The following is a 17,038-nucleotide window of genomic DNA, read 5'->3' on the forward strand; positions in this document are numbered from 1 at the left end:
ACAAAAAAAAAAAAAAAAAAAAAAAAAAAAAAAAACCATAGCAACCACATCTGTGAGTATCCCATTACAGAGATCAATAACAGAGGATAAGGCAGCAGAGTGTTCTCTGTGAGGTTAGAAGAAAGGCACCTGTCCTGGACTTAAGCTCGGGAAAGGCGTCCTGGTAAGATGACTCTGAGGAGAGGAGCCAAGAATTAGCCAGGTGAAGAAGAAGCAGCAGAACATGCAAAGGACCAGTGGTAGGTATGACAAAGGGCCATTCACACAGACTGACTGGAGCTGAAATCCGGCCTGCTATGCACTCACCATGCTACAGGCCCAGGGCTCAGGGAACAGGGCCATGTCTGCCCAGCAGAGAGGGGGCTTTCTAAACTTCTACTCAAGCTTTACCCTGAGTGAGGAACCAGGAAAAAGCCAGTGTGGTAGTGGTCACACAAGCAGGGAAAGGCTGGGGAGGTGGGCAGGGGCTAAGGACTCACAGGAAAAAGAGGGTGCCGAGACAGGAGTGGGGTGGAGGGCTGAAAACTTCCCCTCCTCAGTCTTAATTTATGAAATCTAGATTGGAAAGGGACCCTGGATTGGTTGAGAGGCATGACAGGAGGAGATTTTATCTGTGTTGGCCCTGAAGGCCACCATGAATGACCTATCCGGGAAAGGCAGAAGGAGACTTTACCCACAGAGAATGCAGCAGCCAAGCATGGTAGCACACACCTGTGATCTCAGCTACTCAGAAAGCTGAGGCAGGAGGATTCAAAGATCAAGGCCAGCCTGGGCAACTCAATGAGATGCTATTTGAAAATCAAATAATAAAAAGGGGTGGGGATGTAGCTCAGCGATCACTGGGCTCAATCTCCAATACTGGGGAAAAGAACTGTTGGAAACCGCCAAGGTCCCTGGAGACTCTGGAAGGCTTGTGACCCTGCCAACAGCTTGATCTTTGACATTGGTACAATTGATTTCACACTTCCAGCCTCCCAAGCTGGACAACTTTCTGTGGCTTTAAGTGGCCAAGTTTGTCACAGCCACCATAGGACGTGAACTCAATCAGGTTTACATCCTGGAAAGATCACCTGGGCTGCTTTGTGGACAGCTGTGCCAGAAGGCCAGCGGGAGGTGCTGGTGCCCGTCCCATGCAGAGGCTGTGCTTGGCAGAGGTGTGAGAAGCACAGAAGTGTGACGTCTGGCTGAACACCAGTTTGGGCAGAGATCTCAGCAGGACAGAGATCTCAGCAGGACAGACGGCAGGCTTGGATTTGGGGCGTCAGAAAGGAACTGGGGGTTTAAGCACAGAGCAGGCAGGCCTGAGTCCTTGGTTAACAGACTGAGTCACTGATGAGCCCCCACTTGGAGAAGTTTTGCACACAGAATCCAGAACCCCACAGATAAGAGGCAGCAAGGCATAATGGGTAAGAATGTGTACTCTGAAGCTAGGCATGGTGGCTCGAGCCCACAATCCTAGCACTCCGCGGGGCTGAGGCAGGAGGATCGCAAGTTCAAGCACAGCCTGGAAACTTAGCGAGACACTGTCTTAAAATTTTAAAATATGGTAATAAAGTAGGGTGAGGAAGTAGCTTGATGCAAAGACCCTGAGTTCCATCCCCAGTTCTAGAAAAAAAAGAATGTGTATTCTGTAATGAAGATGAAAGGAGGGAACACTAGCCCCCAAGTGACTGGGTAGTTGAGGGGACAAAATGATTATTCCATGTGAAGGGCTTAAAACTGTGCCTGGCCTGTAGTAAGCACTCGGCCTCGTGTTTTTTAAGAGACCGTGCTCTCTGAGCCCCGAGCACATGGGGTCAGGTAAAGCACAGGTAGCACTGCTGGAGTGGGGGTCACTTTGCAGTTTCGCTTGCAGTGGGACAGAGACTTGGCCTGTCTGGTACAACAGCCAGGTGAGGCGGGGTCTCGGCTATGGAGGTGGCTACACACAGAAAGGACACGGCAGATCGCAGCAACCTCGGCGCTCCTGCAAAGCTGGAGAGGACGTGGAACCCCACTGCTCGCGCCCTCAGTGGGACACGTTTGGATGCCCACGCGAGTTGGGGCCGCTGTGGAGCACCCTTTTGGTTCATTCATCTATTCATTCTCTCGCTTTTCAGACAGAACAATCCCTTTAAGTGGAAGGTGGGGCTGATCACAGCCCTCCGCAGCTCCCGCCTCACTTAGGGTGTGTCTGTCACTGCACCCACCTAAATATCCAGTACCTTTGAAAGTCAAAATTCCCTGCACAGCCAAACTCCCAATGACAGCACTCTCCACTATTACCTGCATTTGGGGGACAAGGAACAGAGAAATCTGGTGACCTTTCCGGGTTGCACAGACCACAGCTGAGAAGGCTCTGCACCCTTCCCTGAACACCCAGCCTTTGGCACACCCGGCCCAAGAGTCCCCTTGGCACGTATGGGTTTGTTGAGTTTCAGACCAAGAGCCCCATGGCCACTGCTGAGTGAGCTGTGTTCAAGACCCAGAAGACAAGACCCATTCCAGAAAATGTCCCAGGAAGCGAGTCTCTGAGAACACACAGTTCCTATTAAGGGAGCGATTAACCCGATTACTGAAAGCCGAAATGCACGATGCAGGACTGCATTTTCCCTATAATGCATCCGCACATTCTGATACAGTCAGCCCACTGCACTTAGCCTGGGACCTTTTAACAACCGTCAGGCATCTTCCGTTCTGCTCTAAGGGACACCGACCTGCTGAGGGATGGCACCCACCTCACCCCCGGCGGGTATCCCTCTCCTAGCCTGGAGGCACTTCAGGCAACCCCAAGATGCAGGGCAGGAAGCAGCAGCATCAGAGGGCCCTTCAAGGACCATTATTGATTATGGACCACGTGGCGCATGCTTGGCATCCTCTTCCAGGGTAATTATGAGCGGCATGATGTCCTAATTCACTTGGGCAGGGGGTAGTAGCTTTGCTTTCCTGAGATTTAATCCACGCTAATGCAGTTCCATTAGATCACTGATTCGGAGCCTGGACTCGCATCAGAATCATCTGCAGAGCTCTTTAAAAAGTTGACACTCCAGTGTGGTCCGGACACCCAGGCTTGATTGGACCGGGGCAGGATCCAGTCATGGGAACTTGTAGAAGGTGCAGACAGGATTCCGATGTGCAGCCGGGCTGAGACCCCGGGCACTGGGTTAGTGCTTTCTCAAGTGTTACCTCGCATCAGAATCGCGTGGAGAGTGGAAGATGCAGATCGCTGTGCCCCACATGCACAGCTTCTAGCTCAGCAGGCCTCAGACGGGGCCTGAAATCTGCATTCCTAGCAAGTTCCCAGAGAGGTGGAGGCTGCTGCCTGGGAACCACACTTTTACAACCACTTCCGCAGGTCTGCGGTGCGCATCAGGCACACCTGAGTGTTGGGAGACATTATTGTCGACACAGTGGATGAGGGAATAGGGGAAGGATTCCTGCATTCATCAGGTAGAGGCCCGAGACGCTGCTCAGCTTGCTGCAATGACAGGCTTGTGCTCTTATGGGTCCAGAGTGCCGTTTTTCATACCCCGCCCTCCCTGTTCTCACCCCCCAAGGCTTTTGAAATGTTCCCCCATTGGGCTCCCCATCCCCTGTAGCTCGCCCTTCTGCTCACAGATCCCCTGAGCCATCACGGTCACACACAAACCACCCTGGGGGCCTGCAAACGCTTCTGACCTGCCTGGGAGGCTGTGGGGCTGCCTCCACAAAGGCGGGGACCACATCTGGCCTGTTTCCTGCGCTTTGTGCAGGAACACTCGGGGGGTGGGGGCAACGGGGTCTAACATCTGGTCCACACCTAGCTCATGGGGCCTGTGCAGGAAGGGTTTACTCAGAGGTGTGGATAGGCCTGGGGCAGCCCTGCTCTGCTCGCCCTGACTCCTGTGATGGGAACAGTGCCTGCCTGTACCCCACAGGCCTAGCACAGGGAGGCAATCGCAATCAGTCCTTTTCCTGCATTTCATGGGTTGGATATCTGAGCATCCTGCCCAGTCTCCACCCTCCGCCAGTCTCTCTCCCAGGCAGGCTGTGGTCAGTGGGCACGGGGGGTGGGGGGGACCCGCTTCTGCACTTACCCACTGTGCTGAACACCGTGCAGCAGAAAAAGAGTGAGCCCAGGAAGTTCCAGTCCTCCGGCGTCTGGAGCCACTTCTCGGGCTGCACCTCCTGTAGAAGATTCAGCACTTCCTGTTTTTTGTCTTCTGAAGCTGGAAAAAGAGGCCAGGGTGAGGCAGATGCTCTGCCCATGGCGACAGTTCTGTCCATGCCAAGGGGACGGGGTATTCCCGAGGACCGGAAGCTCCCCACTCCGGGGTCCCTCTCCACATCAACGTTTTCAAATGTCTCTGCGGCTGAGTTTTTCTCCCTGTTCCCAGTACAGATGTGGAGGCTGGGTAGCCCGTGAGACGAAGCCCTAACACATGGTCCTGCCCGTCACCCTGAGCTCAGCCCCAGAACTGCTGCCTGGCCTCCGGGGGCTCCCTTCACTTTGAAAACTTTTGTTTCTTTCACCTTTCAAAAGTGGATTAAAAACTTTCTGCTCTGTCTCTCTCATGGGATTCCTAGAAACAGAAAGCAAAATGGCGTGCAGGAAATGGAAGCCATCAAATGGATATAAATCATACCCAGGCTGGAGGAATAAGCTTGTGGGATGTGGTGATCATACCAGGTTCCTAACACCAGCTCCTAAGGCTGCCTCTTCCAGGCTAGAAAGCTGTGGCTTCCAAAACACCAACCCCTGCTGAGAAGCCACAAGTGGGTCTGTTGGCCTGTGCAGCCATGGGCTTGGCTTCCCCAGAAGCTGCCTGCCAGGCCCTGGTGTGGTCAGAAAAAGATGACACCCTGCATGGTGCACAGGGGAAGTCGCCACTCCTTTGGATGGTGCCAGTGGGAAGTTCATTCTAGGCTCAACCTTGACCCTGGCTACTCCCTGTAACCGTGGACAAGAGGCTGCTCTCCCAACCTCAAGTTCCCTGTCTGCAAGACTTGGTGGCAAAAGACTCAGACTCGATTCCAGATGCCTGGGTTGAATGCCTGGCTCTATGTTTCTAGTTTGTGAATTTGGACCAGTTGCTTAGGTTCCCTGTGCCTCAGTTTCCAAATTTGAAAAAGGAGGACAATTTATTTCCAACCTAAAGTGTTCTTGGGAGGACTCAATGGGGTACTATGTGAAAATGGTTCAGCCCAACATCTGCGTTTAACTAGTACTTAAAAATCATATTAATCTTCAACAAAAATCAGTACAAAATGGAGATGGACTAGCTTTGTGTTCTCGTGCCCTACTGTGTGTTGAAATCGTTCCGGAAAATTAAGATTTCCAGCCTGCCATTGAGATCTTGACAAAGTGGTTTCCGGAAGAGCCTGGGAAAGTGTACATTAGACAAAGTCCCTGGATAATTATGAAGTGTGGGCTGGTTCGGAGATCTTTGAACTTGCCATAGGTCAAGCTCCCTGGCAGTGGCTATGGCCCCTCCCAGGTGTCTGTCGGGCAAGGGGCCACAGTACACCCTTCCCCAAGGGGAGATGCAGCCTCACTGGACCCACCCTGAGGCAATCCCAGCTGAAACAGTCTGCTTTGGACAAGGCAGGGCCTGGGGAGGAGGGCGAGCAGTTGGCTGAGCCTGGCCACATCAGGGAGTGAGGGACAAGCTCCCGGCACCAGTCCCTGCCCTGGCTTTGAGAGCCTGTTTATCCTTTATCTGTTATTCATGGACTCTCACTTTCTGTTGCTCCACTGAATATATCTTCGCAGACTTCCTTTGGCCGCAGCACATGACTAATGGACTGCAATAAGGACATCTGTAAAGTGACCTGCGTCTTCTAGAGCTTTATGTCCTGTATCTGCTGGGCTTCCCACAAAGGCTTGAACTGTGGGTGGATTCCTCCTTCTCTGCAGGAGAGGAACCACACAGCCAGGTGGGAGAGCACCTGGCACCAGCCCCAGCCCCTGAGTTGTTCTCACAGCCCCTCCCCTGCCTCTCAGTGGACCAAGTCTTTGAAACAGGAAGTGGGCAGCCAGGGGCAGGCTGCTTGCTTATCCCAGGGATCCCAACCCAGTTTGTATGAGTCCTTAAATTCTACTCTGCAAGGGCTGGGGATTTAGCTCAGTGGTTCCACCGCCTGCTTTGCAAGAGCAAGGACCAGAGTTCAATCCTTGGTACCAAAAAAGAAAAAAAGGAAAAAGAAAAATTCTACTCTGCAAACCGAATCTTGGGTCAGGCAGACCTCCCACTTTCTGAGGAGCAGCCTAGGAAGCTGCTGGGCCACACATCTCCTGCATTCAGCCCAGCCCTCCAAATCCAGCCGTCTGCTTTCCCCAGGGCCTGCCTACGAGGTGGGCTAGGGCTGGGACTGCAGCAAAGGAAAGAGAACTGACCCTTCAGAGTATCCTAGACTTCGTGCTCTTCCTATGTTCTCCGCAGCACTCTTGAGAGGCCAGTAATCTCCCCTTTTTTCCAAAGGAGAAAAACTGAGGCTCAGAGAGAAGTCGCTTCCCTAAGGTCTCCCAGGAGTGGGGGGATGCGGGGAGACGCCCCACACACACACACACAGGGGAAAGGCTTGCCTGCCCGGGGAGGCACCCACCTGTCGCCGTGCAGTTCAGGATTCTAGACATCTCACTCAGGAACTTCTGGAACTCGGGTTTATTTTCTGCCCTCTGGACCTGGCTGCCCTCAATCACGGAGAACAGCACAGCACCCAGCAGGGCGTAGGTCACCAGGCAGCCGAGGAAGCAGAGGCCTGGCAGAAGCTTCCCTAGGGCCACGGGGCAGCAGCCGCTGGCGGGGGGCGCCCCTTCAGCCTCCATCTCCTGGAGCAGAGCGCCTGGGGCTGGACAGGAAGAAGAAGCCAGAGCATCCAGACCCTGCAAGAGCAGAAAGGTGGGAGTGGCTGGAGGATGGCCGGGCTCCAGTGCTGAGTGGATGTACATTCACTTCCCCAAGGACCGGGGAAGCAGCCGGAACCCATCACGTTCAATTCATCAGAATTACTCTGATGGCGCCCCTGCTATCGCCCCAAATTGCTATTGATCCAGTGGCCAGCTCCAGAGCTGCCCTGCAGGGGCTTTAGGAAAGCGGCGTGGCTATTGTTTTGTGCTGTGTTTGGCCTTTCCCATCCTGAAATTTCAGCTTCTATTTCCAGGTACCAAGTCCTGTTTTGGTTTTTAGGCCAGTGTTTGTCCTTCCTGTAGTTGGCCTCGCCTACCTGGTCTCCTTGATGAGCAGTAATAATAATAACAGTACAGCCAGGGCCTCGCTGTTTCCCAGGAGCCTTAATCCTGTATGGTTCTAATGACCGGCCCCAGTTATTCACTCCCCTGTAGCATCTGCACCTGCCCTGTAGCCTCACAGTAGACAGAGGATACTTCCTTGACTCTCAGCTTTGGGCAGGCCACCTGCTGCTCCAGCCCATTGGATAATAGGAGACACAGGGATTTTGTCAGCTTTACTGTGGCCAAGGCTCTTCCTCCCCTTTCCTTTCACAGGTTTTATTCCCAATAAACATTCATAGATACGCTCCCTCTGTATCTGCTGTCGTTGGCAACCAGAGTGTCCAAGGAGCTCTAAGACGGACTTGCAGGACCGAGACACTCAGTACCCATGTGGGTACCCGGCTGTCCCATTCTTTGACAATTCATCAGCGTTGGACTGCGGTGGCTGTGGACTAGTGCAATGATTCTGGCATTTGAAGCTTACTGGAGGAATGAAAAATTCAAGAGTAATGAGTCTGAAAGGCCATTCCAAAGTTGCAATGGTCCCCAAGGGCAAACTTGGGTGAGGCAGGTTGCAGGACAATACGTAGACCCTGTTGCTATACTGGGTCAGGGAGACACCCAGGACTCAACATCTTCTTCCTTCACCACCCATCCCGACCTCCCCTCGCCCTCTGGATTCTCTGACGGAAGCCACCTCCTTACTTCAGGGCATCTGGCCCCAAGTAACCACCTCCTATCTGGGCTGTGGTGTCCACTGGTTCCACCCATGTCCCTCGCTGCAGGAAAGCAGCCGCATTTCCAGCAGCCGGTCAGGCTGATGTCCCCCGACAAGATGCCAGGATCCTAAAATATTCAGGCGGCAGGCATAAGGTGTAATTCAATGAACCCCTTGCTGGGGTTTTCGATATGTTCCCCCTGGGGACCAGGGCTTCTAGCCCCATAGGGCCTGGAGTCCTGGGGTTGGAAGAGAGGGGACACATGTGGCTGCATCATCTTCAGCTGGGTGTGGAAAGAAGCAGCACTTCTCTGGTGAAGCCTCCAGTGACCAATCTTCCGATCAGGCCCCTCTTCTAACATCACATTCGGTTAGGGTGCCCCGTGATCCAGCTTCTTTCCAAAAGCTCCACTTTTGAACACATGGAGCTTCAAGGGACAATCTAGACCTTAATCACAGCGCCTAGTTTATAAACTACTCCATTTTGATTTTCTTTGTTTTGTTTTGTTTTTCCTTTTTGAGACAGGGTCTTGTCAGCAGTTCAGGCTGGCTTTGAACTCATGTAGCCCAAGCTGACCTCAAACACATGGTAATCGTTCTGCCTCGGCCTCCTGAGTGCTGGGATCCTAGGTGTACACCACCATGCCTGGTCTTGCCTGAAGTACCCTGGAGTCAGCTGGCCACATGTGAGCCACTGTGATGGTGGCAGTAGGACTGGGTGAGAACTCATAACAGAAGGGGCCTTCTGTGGGTAAAGTCAGGACCACAAGGGCTGGCTATTACACATCTCCTCAACTACACAGCTCTCTGAGTTCCTCTGTCGGAGGGAGGAAGGGAAGGATTTTCTAACAGTGCCAGAGGCCAGCCAGCCCCATTTCCCAAGGAGAAAGGAAGAAGGTCAGGGAGAGGCCTAAATCCTCTGCTAAGGAGGCAGCAGATGGATACCAGTCAGCCAGCCATAAAACACCCAGGGTCTTCTGAGGGAGGGCCAGATGGCTCAGGGTAATGGAGGTCTCCACTGTCCCGTGGAAAGGGAAGACATAGACACATGGGCTCGTGTGCCAAAATACAGTGAGCTGCTAACACACTGTGTCTGGAGGCACAAGAAAGGGATTCCAAGAGTGGGGCAGCCCAAGTGGACATGGAAAGGGACCAGATCATGGATGCCAGGGGAGCAGAACGAGGGCCAGCTGAGAGTGGACCAGTAGCGTCAGGTCTCCCTGATGGCACACTTTTCAGGTCCTGATGGGGGAACTAACCGTCGCTTTTTCCTCTTGTAAGGGTCAGACCATTTTTGCTACTTGTAGGAGATAGCCCTGCCCAGTACTAGCGGGCTGTGAGGGGCACGTGCTTCTTGCCTTCCCTAATTCAGCTATATTGTTTTATATCAGGAGTCAGACCAAAGCCCTGTGTCACTCAAACGGGCATGGCAGCTAGCAGAGTTGGGCTAGTGTCACTCCTTTGCTAATGGCTCTCATCGAGGCCTAAGTCCTGGACTCTGAAGTGGCCGGGCCCTGCTGAATTACATGCAGCTGAGGTCAGTGTGACCCCAATTAAAATCCTTTCCCCTGAATTATGGCTTCTCACTTGTGGGTTGCTTGCTAATTGCACCTGATCCCCGCACCGGTTTCTTCTATCATAGCAAGATAAGCAGTGTCGGCTCCCTGACAGCCCTGGCTGGCGCCATCATGCCAGGTGTTTGGCAGGAATTCACTTGATGCCTTCGAAGCTCCCTAGCTTCCTGTTCCTTCTCACGATTGTATTCACTAAATACTGGATGTGCCTGGGGGCCTTTGTCTTTGCTGTCATCAGCAGCACTGACCAGGATCCAAGATTCAGCTTCTTCATTACAGGTCTCGTTCAGTCATTCTTTAACCTGTCGCTGGTGCTGTGGTGGTTCACAGGAGGCTGGGACCTACTGCAAGGGTCTCCAGCAACGTCCACTTCCCCCTGACCCTTACAACTACACAGGATCACAATATACAGGTAAAACAAAGCCACCCTTTGAAGCCACTCCTGGAGGACCCACCTCCGTCCTGGTAGATGCAATTTGCACAGATAGTGGAGAAAGCAGGTAGTATTATTCTGACAGCCAAAAATGAACCCTTCTAATCCATGTAGATGTCCTCTGAAAATTCACATGATGAAACCTCAGACCCAAAATGAGAGTATCAACAGGTGAGGTCATTAAGGGTGGGTAAGTGATGAAGCCAGAGCCCTCATGTCTGGGATTAGTGACCCTATTAAGGGCCTGGAGAGAGCAGCCTTCTACCCTGTGAGGAAGATGCCATGAGAGGAGGCCATGAGGGACAGGCCCTCACCCGACTCTGAACATGCTGGCACCTGGAACTTGGACTTTCAGTGAGAAATAAATTTTTGGTCTTTATAAGTTACCCAGTCTGCAGTATTTTGTTACAGTAACATGACTGGACTAAGACAGGAAGGACAGCATGGCCTCAGCTGGTGTGAGCGCTCCTGCTGCTGGCTGCCTGGAGACATGACTACCGCGTTCTTTCCTCTCTTCTCTTTCCTTTTCTTATGGTTTAGAACTAAAATGTCCTCCAGAAGCTCATGAGTTTGGTACGTGGATGGATCATGGGAGGGCGATATGATCTTGGTTGATTAACCCGTTGATGAGTTCACGAATGTGCTGTTAGGTGATTGGGGCCTGGGTGGAGGTGGGGGACTGGGGGTGTGACCTGGAAGAATTTATTCTTGTCTCCTGCTCCTTTTTCTCTCTTTTTTCTGGCTATCATGGACTGAACAGCTTTCCTCTATTGTGCCATTTCTGCCCGCAGCCCTCCAGCCATAGATTGAATCCTCTGAAACGTGAGCCAAATAAAGCTCTCCTTTAAGTGAAAGTGTCACATATTTTATCCTAGTAACAGGAAAGTGACTAGTAAATCCCTCCTTTTCCCTTTTATGTCTCTTGAAAGAGTACAGGCATTCAGGGAGTGGGCTGCTCGATCACAAGTAATGCACTAACTCTTTTAAAAATAAGGAGCCAATTACACGCCTACATTTTGACATGGCATAGGTTCCTAGAGTGAAATTGCTGTGTTACAATCGAGTTGTACAGCCAACTTTATATGTATGAGCTATAGGCTTAGTGATGTTAGGGGAAAGCGTGGGAATTGAAGAAAAAATGTCTTACTACAAGAAGACCAGCAGAGACAGGATGGCCACGCCACACACGGAGACTCCAGAGGGTGACTGTTACTCAGGTCTCCACCTGTGGCCTCAGGGCTATGCCCTGGGGGAGGTTCTATGGCCTGCAATATCAGGGATATGGGAAGAAAGCAATTCTTTCATAACAGCCGGGCTTGTAGGGCGACACCATAGAGAAACCTCATTGAACTGTAGGTAGCCCTGGACCAAATCCTGACTATGGATCCCCCTTCCATACCTAGACCGTCACTCAGTTAGTGGATGGGGAAAGGGGACTAACTGTAACAAAAGGGGCCAAAATGTGCACGCAATGGGGTAATAGGGTTCTCCAAGGAAACCAGACCAATTTAACACATACAGAGGAAATTTATTTATTGGCTCGCTCGATTTTGTGATGAGAAGTTCCCCAATGTAGCCTTGGTGAATTGGAAACCCAAAAAAGCCAGTGGTCTGAAGCTCAGAGAAGCTGGAGTCACTGGTGTAAGTCTGCAGGCCCCAGAACTTGGAGTTCTGATATCCCAGCACTGTGATACAGAAGAACACGACGTCCCACCTCAAGAACAGAGAGCCAATTCTCCCTTCTTACATCTTATTATTCAGTCTGACCATCAAGGGATTGCATGATGGCCATCCTCTTTGCTGAGGATGGATCTTCTTTATTCAGTCAAGAGATTAAAACACTACTCTCTCCTGCAATATTACACACACACACACACACACACACACACACACACACACACCTAGAAATAATCTTGTGCCAGTTCTTTGGGCATCACATGGCCCCATTAAACTGACACACAAAATTAACCATCACAAGTGACTGGACAGAAATGGAAGTTGGTTGGTCTCAGAGTGACAGTCCAGAGGGAAGTTGTCCCTCTCTTGGGCATCTCTGCTGAATTGGTGCATTAAGTGCCCAGGATCTGTCTGTCTCTGTGCTCTACCACATCCCAGGGCTGCAGTATTCCAAGCACAGTCCCTGGGCCAACAGAATGAACACTGGCTGTGAACACGTTAGAAATGGCAGTTCCTGGGGCCCATCCCAGACCTACTGAATCAGAAACTTCAGAAGTGGGACCCAGCAGTCTCGCCAAGCCCTTCAGGTGATTCTAAAGTGCATTTAAGCATGAGAACAATATCTTTGGACATTGTCCTCCTCTGCAGAGTTAAAACTGGACTGTTAAGCAAATCTCTGTTCTAGTTTAAGGCAAAAGAACGGAGGGAAATCAATTTCTTTTAAGCCAGTGAAGTGGAAATTGCACACATCACTTCTGCTCACATTCAGTTGATGGGAATTTTGTCATAGCCATACCCAGCCACAAGGTCAAGTGGAAAACGTAGCCTCTAGCAGGTGTCCATTGCCCACGAAAAAGGAACAAACTAATTTTGAGGGCAAAACTGACCATATCCCACTAAGGCAGAGAGGGCATCCTGAAACTGCTGCTGCCATCACCACCCTTGATGGCGGTGCATGTTTCTGAGCCCTTGGCAAGTATTCCACAAGCATCAGCTTCCCGTGACCGTGACAAAACACTTCACGTAAATCCACTTAAAGAAGAAAAGATTTATTTTGGATCACAATTTCCAAGGTTTCAGTCCATGGTCATCCAGCTCCATTACTTCTAGGCTTGTGACAAGGCAGAAACATCATGGTGGAAAGCAAGGCAGAGGAAAGCAACTCACTTAGGGCAGCCAGGAAGCAAACACAGAGAGACAGGGGAAGCAGGAGTGAGGGACCAGATAGTCACACCCTTTGACTGGGCTCCACACCCTATTTTCATCACTTCCCAATAATGCCATCAAATTGTGATTTCATCAGAGATGAATCCACCATCAAAGTCAGGGCTATGATGACCCAATCATGTCCCTAAAGCCCAGAGGCTTCAGCGCACTGAGCCTTTCTGAAGGACACTCTGAATAAGAACAGTAACGGGCTCTAATAAAATGTTATTTTAGCTATGACTTCTTACAGCCTGCAGGTAGCTGTCCTGGTTGGTCAGGGCAGAATGAAGAAAGTCTAAATTACATATAAAAGGGCTTTGGGAACTTTAAATCCCTATATATGCTCAAAAGGCACCATGCTGTCTTGTGATGATGGTTTTTTTTTAATTATTCTAGAACTTTGGGGTCTAGAAGCACCCACCCTTTCCATATGTGCCAGAGAAAGACACCAAACAAAGTTTGATTTGAGACAGTGATTTGAATATGAGGCCCAAATCAGATTTTCTACTGTCCTACTCTCTCATCCTCAACAAGCTGACTACCACCATCTGAGCCAGTGGGAAAAGGGAAAGAAGATAATGGTATGTATCTTTGCTAAAGGTCAAGACCCACACATTGCAATTACTTCTCATCACATCCTATTTTCCAGAATCTACTCACATAACCACATTCATCTATTGGTTCCCTGGTAATAAAAGTTCAGATAGGGACATGACTTAATGTAGTTTAAAACTATATTTCCCAGCCTTTCTTGCAGTTGGATGTGACCATGTGACTTGCCTAGCACAAGCATAGCGCAGCTAGAGTTCAAATTAATCACTGTTTGTTAATTAATTTTGTCAGTACAGCAACCAGCACTCATTAGATGTTTATTGGCTAAGGGGTGTCTCAAAATTATCCTCAGAAACACTGAAGATGGATTCTGGCATAAGCTGGTTTAAGAGGATTTGTGGGTAGCCCTGAGAGCCCTGATTAATTCAGGGAAGGGTGGAAAGGCCGAAGGGAGGGCTGAGGAATTGGGAAGAATAAGAAGCAAGATAGTGCTGGGTGTAGTGGTGCACACCTGTAATCCCAGCACTTGGGGAGGCTGAGGCAGGCGGATCCCTGTGAGTTTGAGACCAGCCTGGGCTACATAGTGAGTTCCAGGTCAGTCTCAACTACACAGTGAGATCCTGTCTCAAAAAACCAAAAAAAGAACCAAGATAAGTCACATGAAGGTACCAGATCTCAATGATGAGTGTAACTGTACAGTATATCTAAAATACAACAATAAATTTAATAAAGATTAAGAATAATGTGGGTCACAAAAAATCAATTTATTGCTATTATTGGCACTTGTAATAAGTACCATATACTGAAGATATATTGGATGTCACATGCACGATCTTGTTTAATCCTCACAGTAAGTGAGAAATTGAATGTATTAGTCAGAGTTCAATTGAGGAAATAACCCACTCTGCACATTTCAATAGGAAGAAATTTCATATGGGGTACTAGGTGCTCGTAAAAACCGGAAAGTCTTGGAGGAGGAAGTTCTCCCCTGGTCCTCCTGGTATCACACCCAGAACACTCCAGAACTGCCCCCTACTGGAGACACTGAGTTCAAGATAACCTGCAGCACCTGACATCTGGTATCCCTATGCCACGTACCCTACAGTTCCTCTTAGATACTCAGGAGACTGAAGAACACGCCCCGTGGTACAGCCCTGCAGAAACAGCCCATCTCTGTGGCCCTCTTCCCCCAGCCCCATTGGGTGAACTCAAACAGCATGATGGCCATTTGCTTGCTGAGGGTAGCAGGGTAAAAGGATAAATGAAATCCCTTTGCACAGAGCAGAGCCACTCTGCCAGCCCTGGACCATGTCCCAGACTGTGAGGTGAGAGAAGAACAGCATTCTAGCTTATTCTTATCATTTTGGTCGGTGTTATGGTAGCTGAAAAGACATTCTAAGTGATATATAGCTTATCCTTTTCTGCTACAATGGTGCCCTGCACTTCATAACCACTTCAACAAAAATGTATTAAGGGCTTCCTATGTAGCAAGATACTCGATGCAATTATGTAATGACTTTTTATACACATGTACTTAATGTTTGCCATCCCTCTTTAAACTGTTAGCTCCTCCAGGGTGGGGACGCTATTTTATTCACCCTCATAGCTTTAGTACTTACTGCATTTCTGAAGTCAAGATGCTTGTCCTTTCCACCAATGCACCAGGAAGCACTGAGTTGACACTGCTCATGTTACAAGTTGGGTCACAGTAGCTCACAGGTTGACCCTTCCAGTCAATTACGTTGGCTTTGCATATGTTCAAGCTCCGCACCAGACACTGCAAATGAGGTGAGGAGAAGTTCCCAAAGTCCTGAGGGTGAAGGAAAGAAACTCACAGTTAAAAGAGTGTGAAGTAGCAGGGCACAGTGCTGCCCACCTTACCCTAACCCTGACCCTAACCCTAACTCTATAACCCTAGCACTCTGAGGTGGAAGGATTGCAAGTTCAAGCCCACTCTGGGCAACTTAGAGACTTAGCAAAACCCTGCATCAAAATTAAAAAAAAAAAAAAAAAGAATGGAGGTTGTAGCTTAGCAGTACTGTATCTCTGGGTTAATTGCCCAGTGCTGGATTTTTTTTTTTTTTTTGGAGGATTCTGGTGTAACCAGTTTGAGTGGCATAGGGTTATAGTCTTTGATTTGCCTGAACTCTCTTGCTGACTTGAAATAGAAGCTGATTAATTTCCAGGAATGCATAACTGTGTCAGTGGAAGAGAAAATAAAATGATAAACAGTCAAATAGGGAGGGGGGAGGGGAAGACTACCGAGGCCCCAGCCTGGCCTGGGTCCAGCACTCATGGTGAGGGTGAGAGTGAGAGCCCACTGGCCATTGTGGCTGCAGATTACCTTATCTTGGGAGCTACCAAGATATTGCTCACCCTAAAAATCAGGTGACCAGTGACCCCAGCCATGTCATCGAGGCCTTTTGAAAATCTACCCCCCTATAGACCTAATGAATTCAAGCCAGATCATTATGCATCTATGCACCAAGCAATGATACATATGCTAGAGAAATGCACATTAAACCAATGCTGTCTCAGCCACCATATTCCTTTTACCCAAAAGATAAAATCCTTCACTTCTACAAAAGGAACATTATAATAACAGAGTCTTTATGAGATGTACTGCTTTGTTTTTTCAATTAAAAGTGGTTTTCTCCTTAAAAAAACAAAGCAAAACAAAAACAAAAAACCTGTGTCTGCCTGCCTGCAGCTGAGCTAAAAGCCTAGGGACCACAGAGGAGCATACTTTAAGGCGCTAGAACACAAATGCTTTCTATGTCTCAGAAAGTGGGGTTGTGAGGGGGAAAACAGCGGCATTGTGATTCTGATACAAAAGAGGATTTGTAGACTTTTGCTTCTAGATAGCCAGGTGAAAGCCAGTCAAGAGACAAATGCTCCATCTGCAGAAATTAGAGGGGAAAAACGACGACTAGCAAAAATCCTGTCCTTCAAAATATAAGAGAGCTGCAGTGTCATCGGATAGCATGAGCTCTTAGCTGCATGTAAGATGGAAAACATACTGGGCTAGTTTTAAGGGTGAAATAAAAGTTGGTTATAGTAAAGAAACACAGCTGGCCACCAACAGTGCGGCTTAATTAGGGACAGTAAGGATGATCATTCCACAGGCAAAGCACCCAACTATTCCACAAACTGAGACGCCCCACACAAAGGAGGGATTTTTACTTTTATGGGGTCTCATCCCAGTTTCCTACATGTCCTGCTTCTTTACCTCAGAAAAGACACCAACTTCTTCCTTTGATTAACTATTTACTTTTTTTTTGGTACTGGGGATTGAACTTGGGTCCTTGCACTTGCAAGGCAGGCGGCGGAACCGCTGAGCTAAATCCCTGGCCCTGATTAACTATTTACTTTCTTTCTCCCTCCTATTACCCCAAGATGCAGCTACCTGCTTGTTTGCTGTCGGGCAGCTGCTTCAAAATCCTGCTAGCTTCTTGTCTCCATTATATACTGGACTCCAGAATCAGACACTCCGAGGTTCAGTCTGTTTCTGTAGCTCGTTAGCTGCTTGGATTTGAGGTAGTGACAGCCTCTTTTAAAGTCTGCCTCAAGAGGAGAAGGTAAAACTCAATTTCGGAAGTGGGAAAATGCCTTCCCTAGGAGAACTGCTGTGTGCCCTTCTTCCCTTTCAGTATTTGGTGATGTGGGCATTGCAGAAAGACAGGGAC

At 49.5% G+C, this 17,038-nt stretch overlaps 1 protein-coding gene across 2 annotated transcripts in view; it reads right to left on the reverse strand.

Moving 5' to 3' along the window:
* Kcnk18 (potassium two pore domain channel subfamily K member 18) overlaps positions 1–15,021 on the reverse strand; it is a 19,160-nt gene extending 4,139 nt beyond the window's left edge. The window contains exons 1-3 of one of the 2 annotated variants that reach the window (XM_033761392.1): positions 14,972–15,021; positions 6,565–6,844; positions 4,056–4,187 (exon numbers count right to left, since the gene is read on the reverse strand). In XM_033761392.1, the coding sequence (XP_033617283.1) occupies positions 4,056–4,187; positions 6,565–6,787 (355 nt within the window). In that variant the 5' untranslated portion in view covers positions 6,788–6,844; positions 14,972–15,021. Of the gene's footprint in view, positions 1–4,055; positions 4,188–6,564; positions 6,922–14,971 lie in introns of those variants that run through there. The other variant, XM_010634536.2, reaches the window with a different exon arrangement.
* Between the last annotated feature and the right edge of the window lie 2,017 nt (positions 15,022–17,038).

The sequence above is a fragment of the Fukomys damarensis genome, unplaced genomic scaffold, assembly GCF_012274545.1.
Source record: "Fukomys damarensis isolate Sample0158 unplaced genomic scaffold, DMR_v1.0_HiC HiC_scaffold_8, whole genome shotgun sequence".
Lineage (NCBI taxonomy): Eukaryota > Metazoa > Chordata > Mammalia > Rodentia > Bathyergidae > Fukomys > Fukomys damarensis.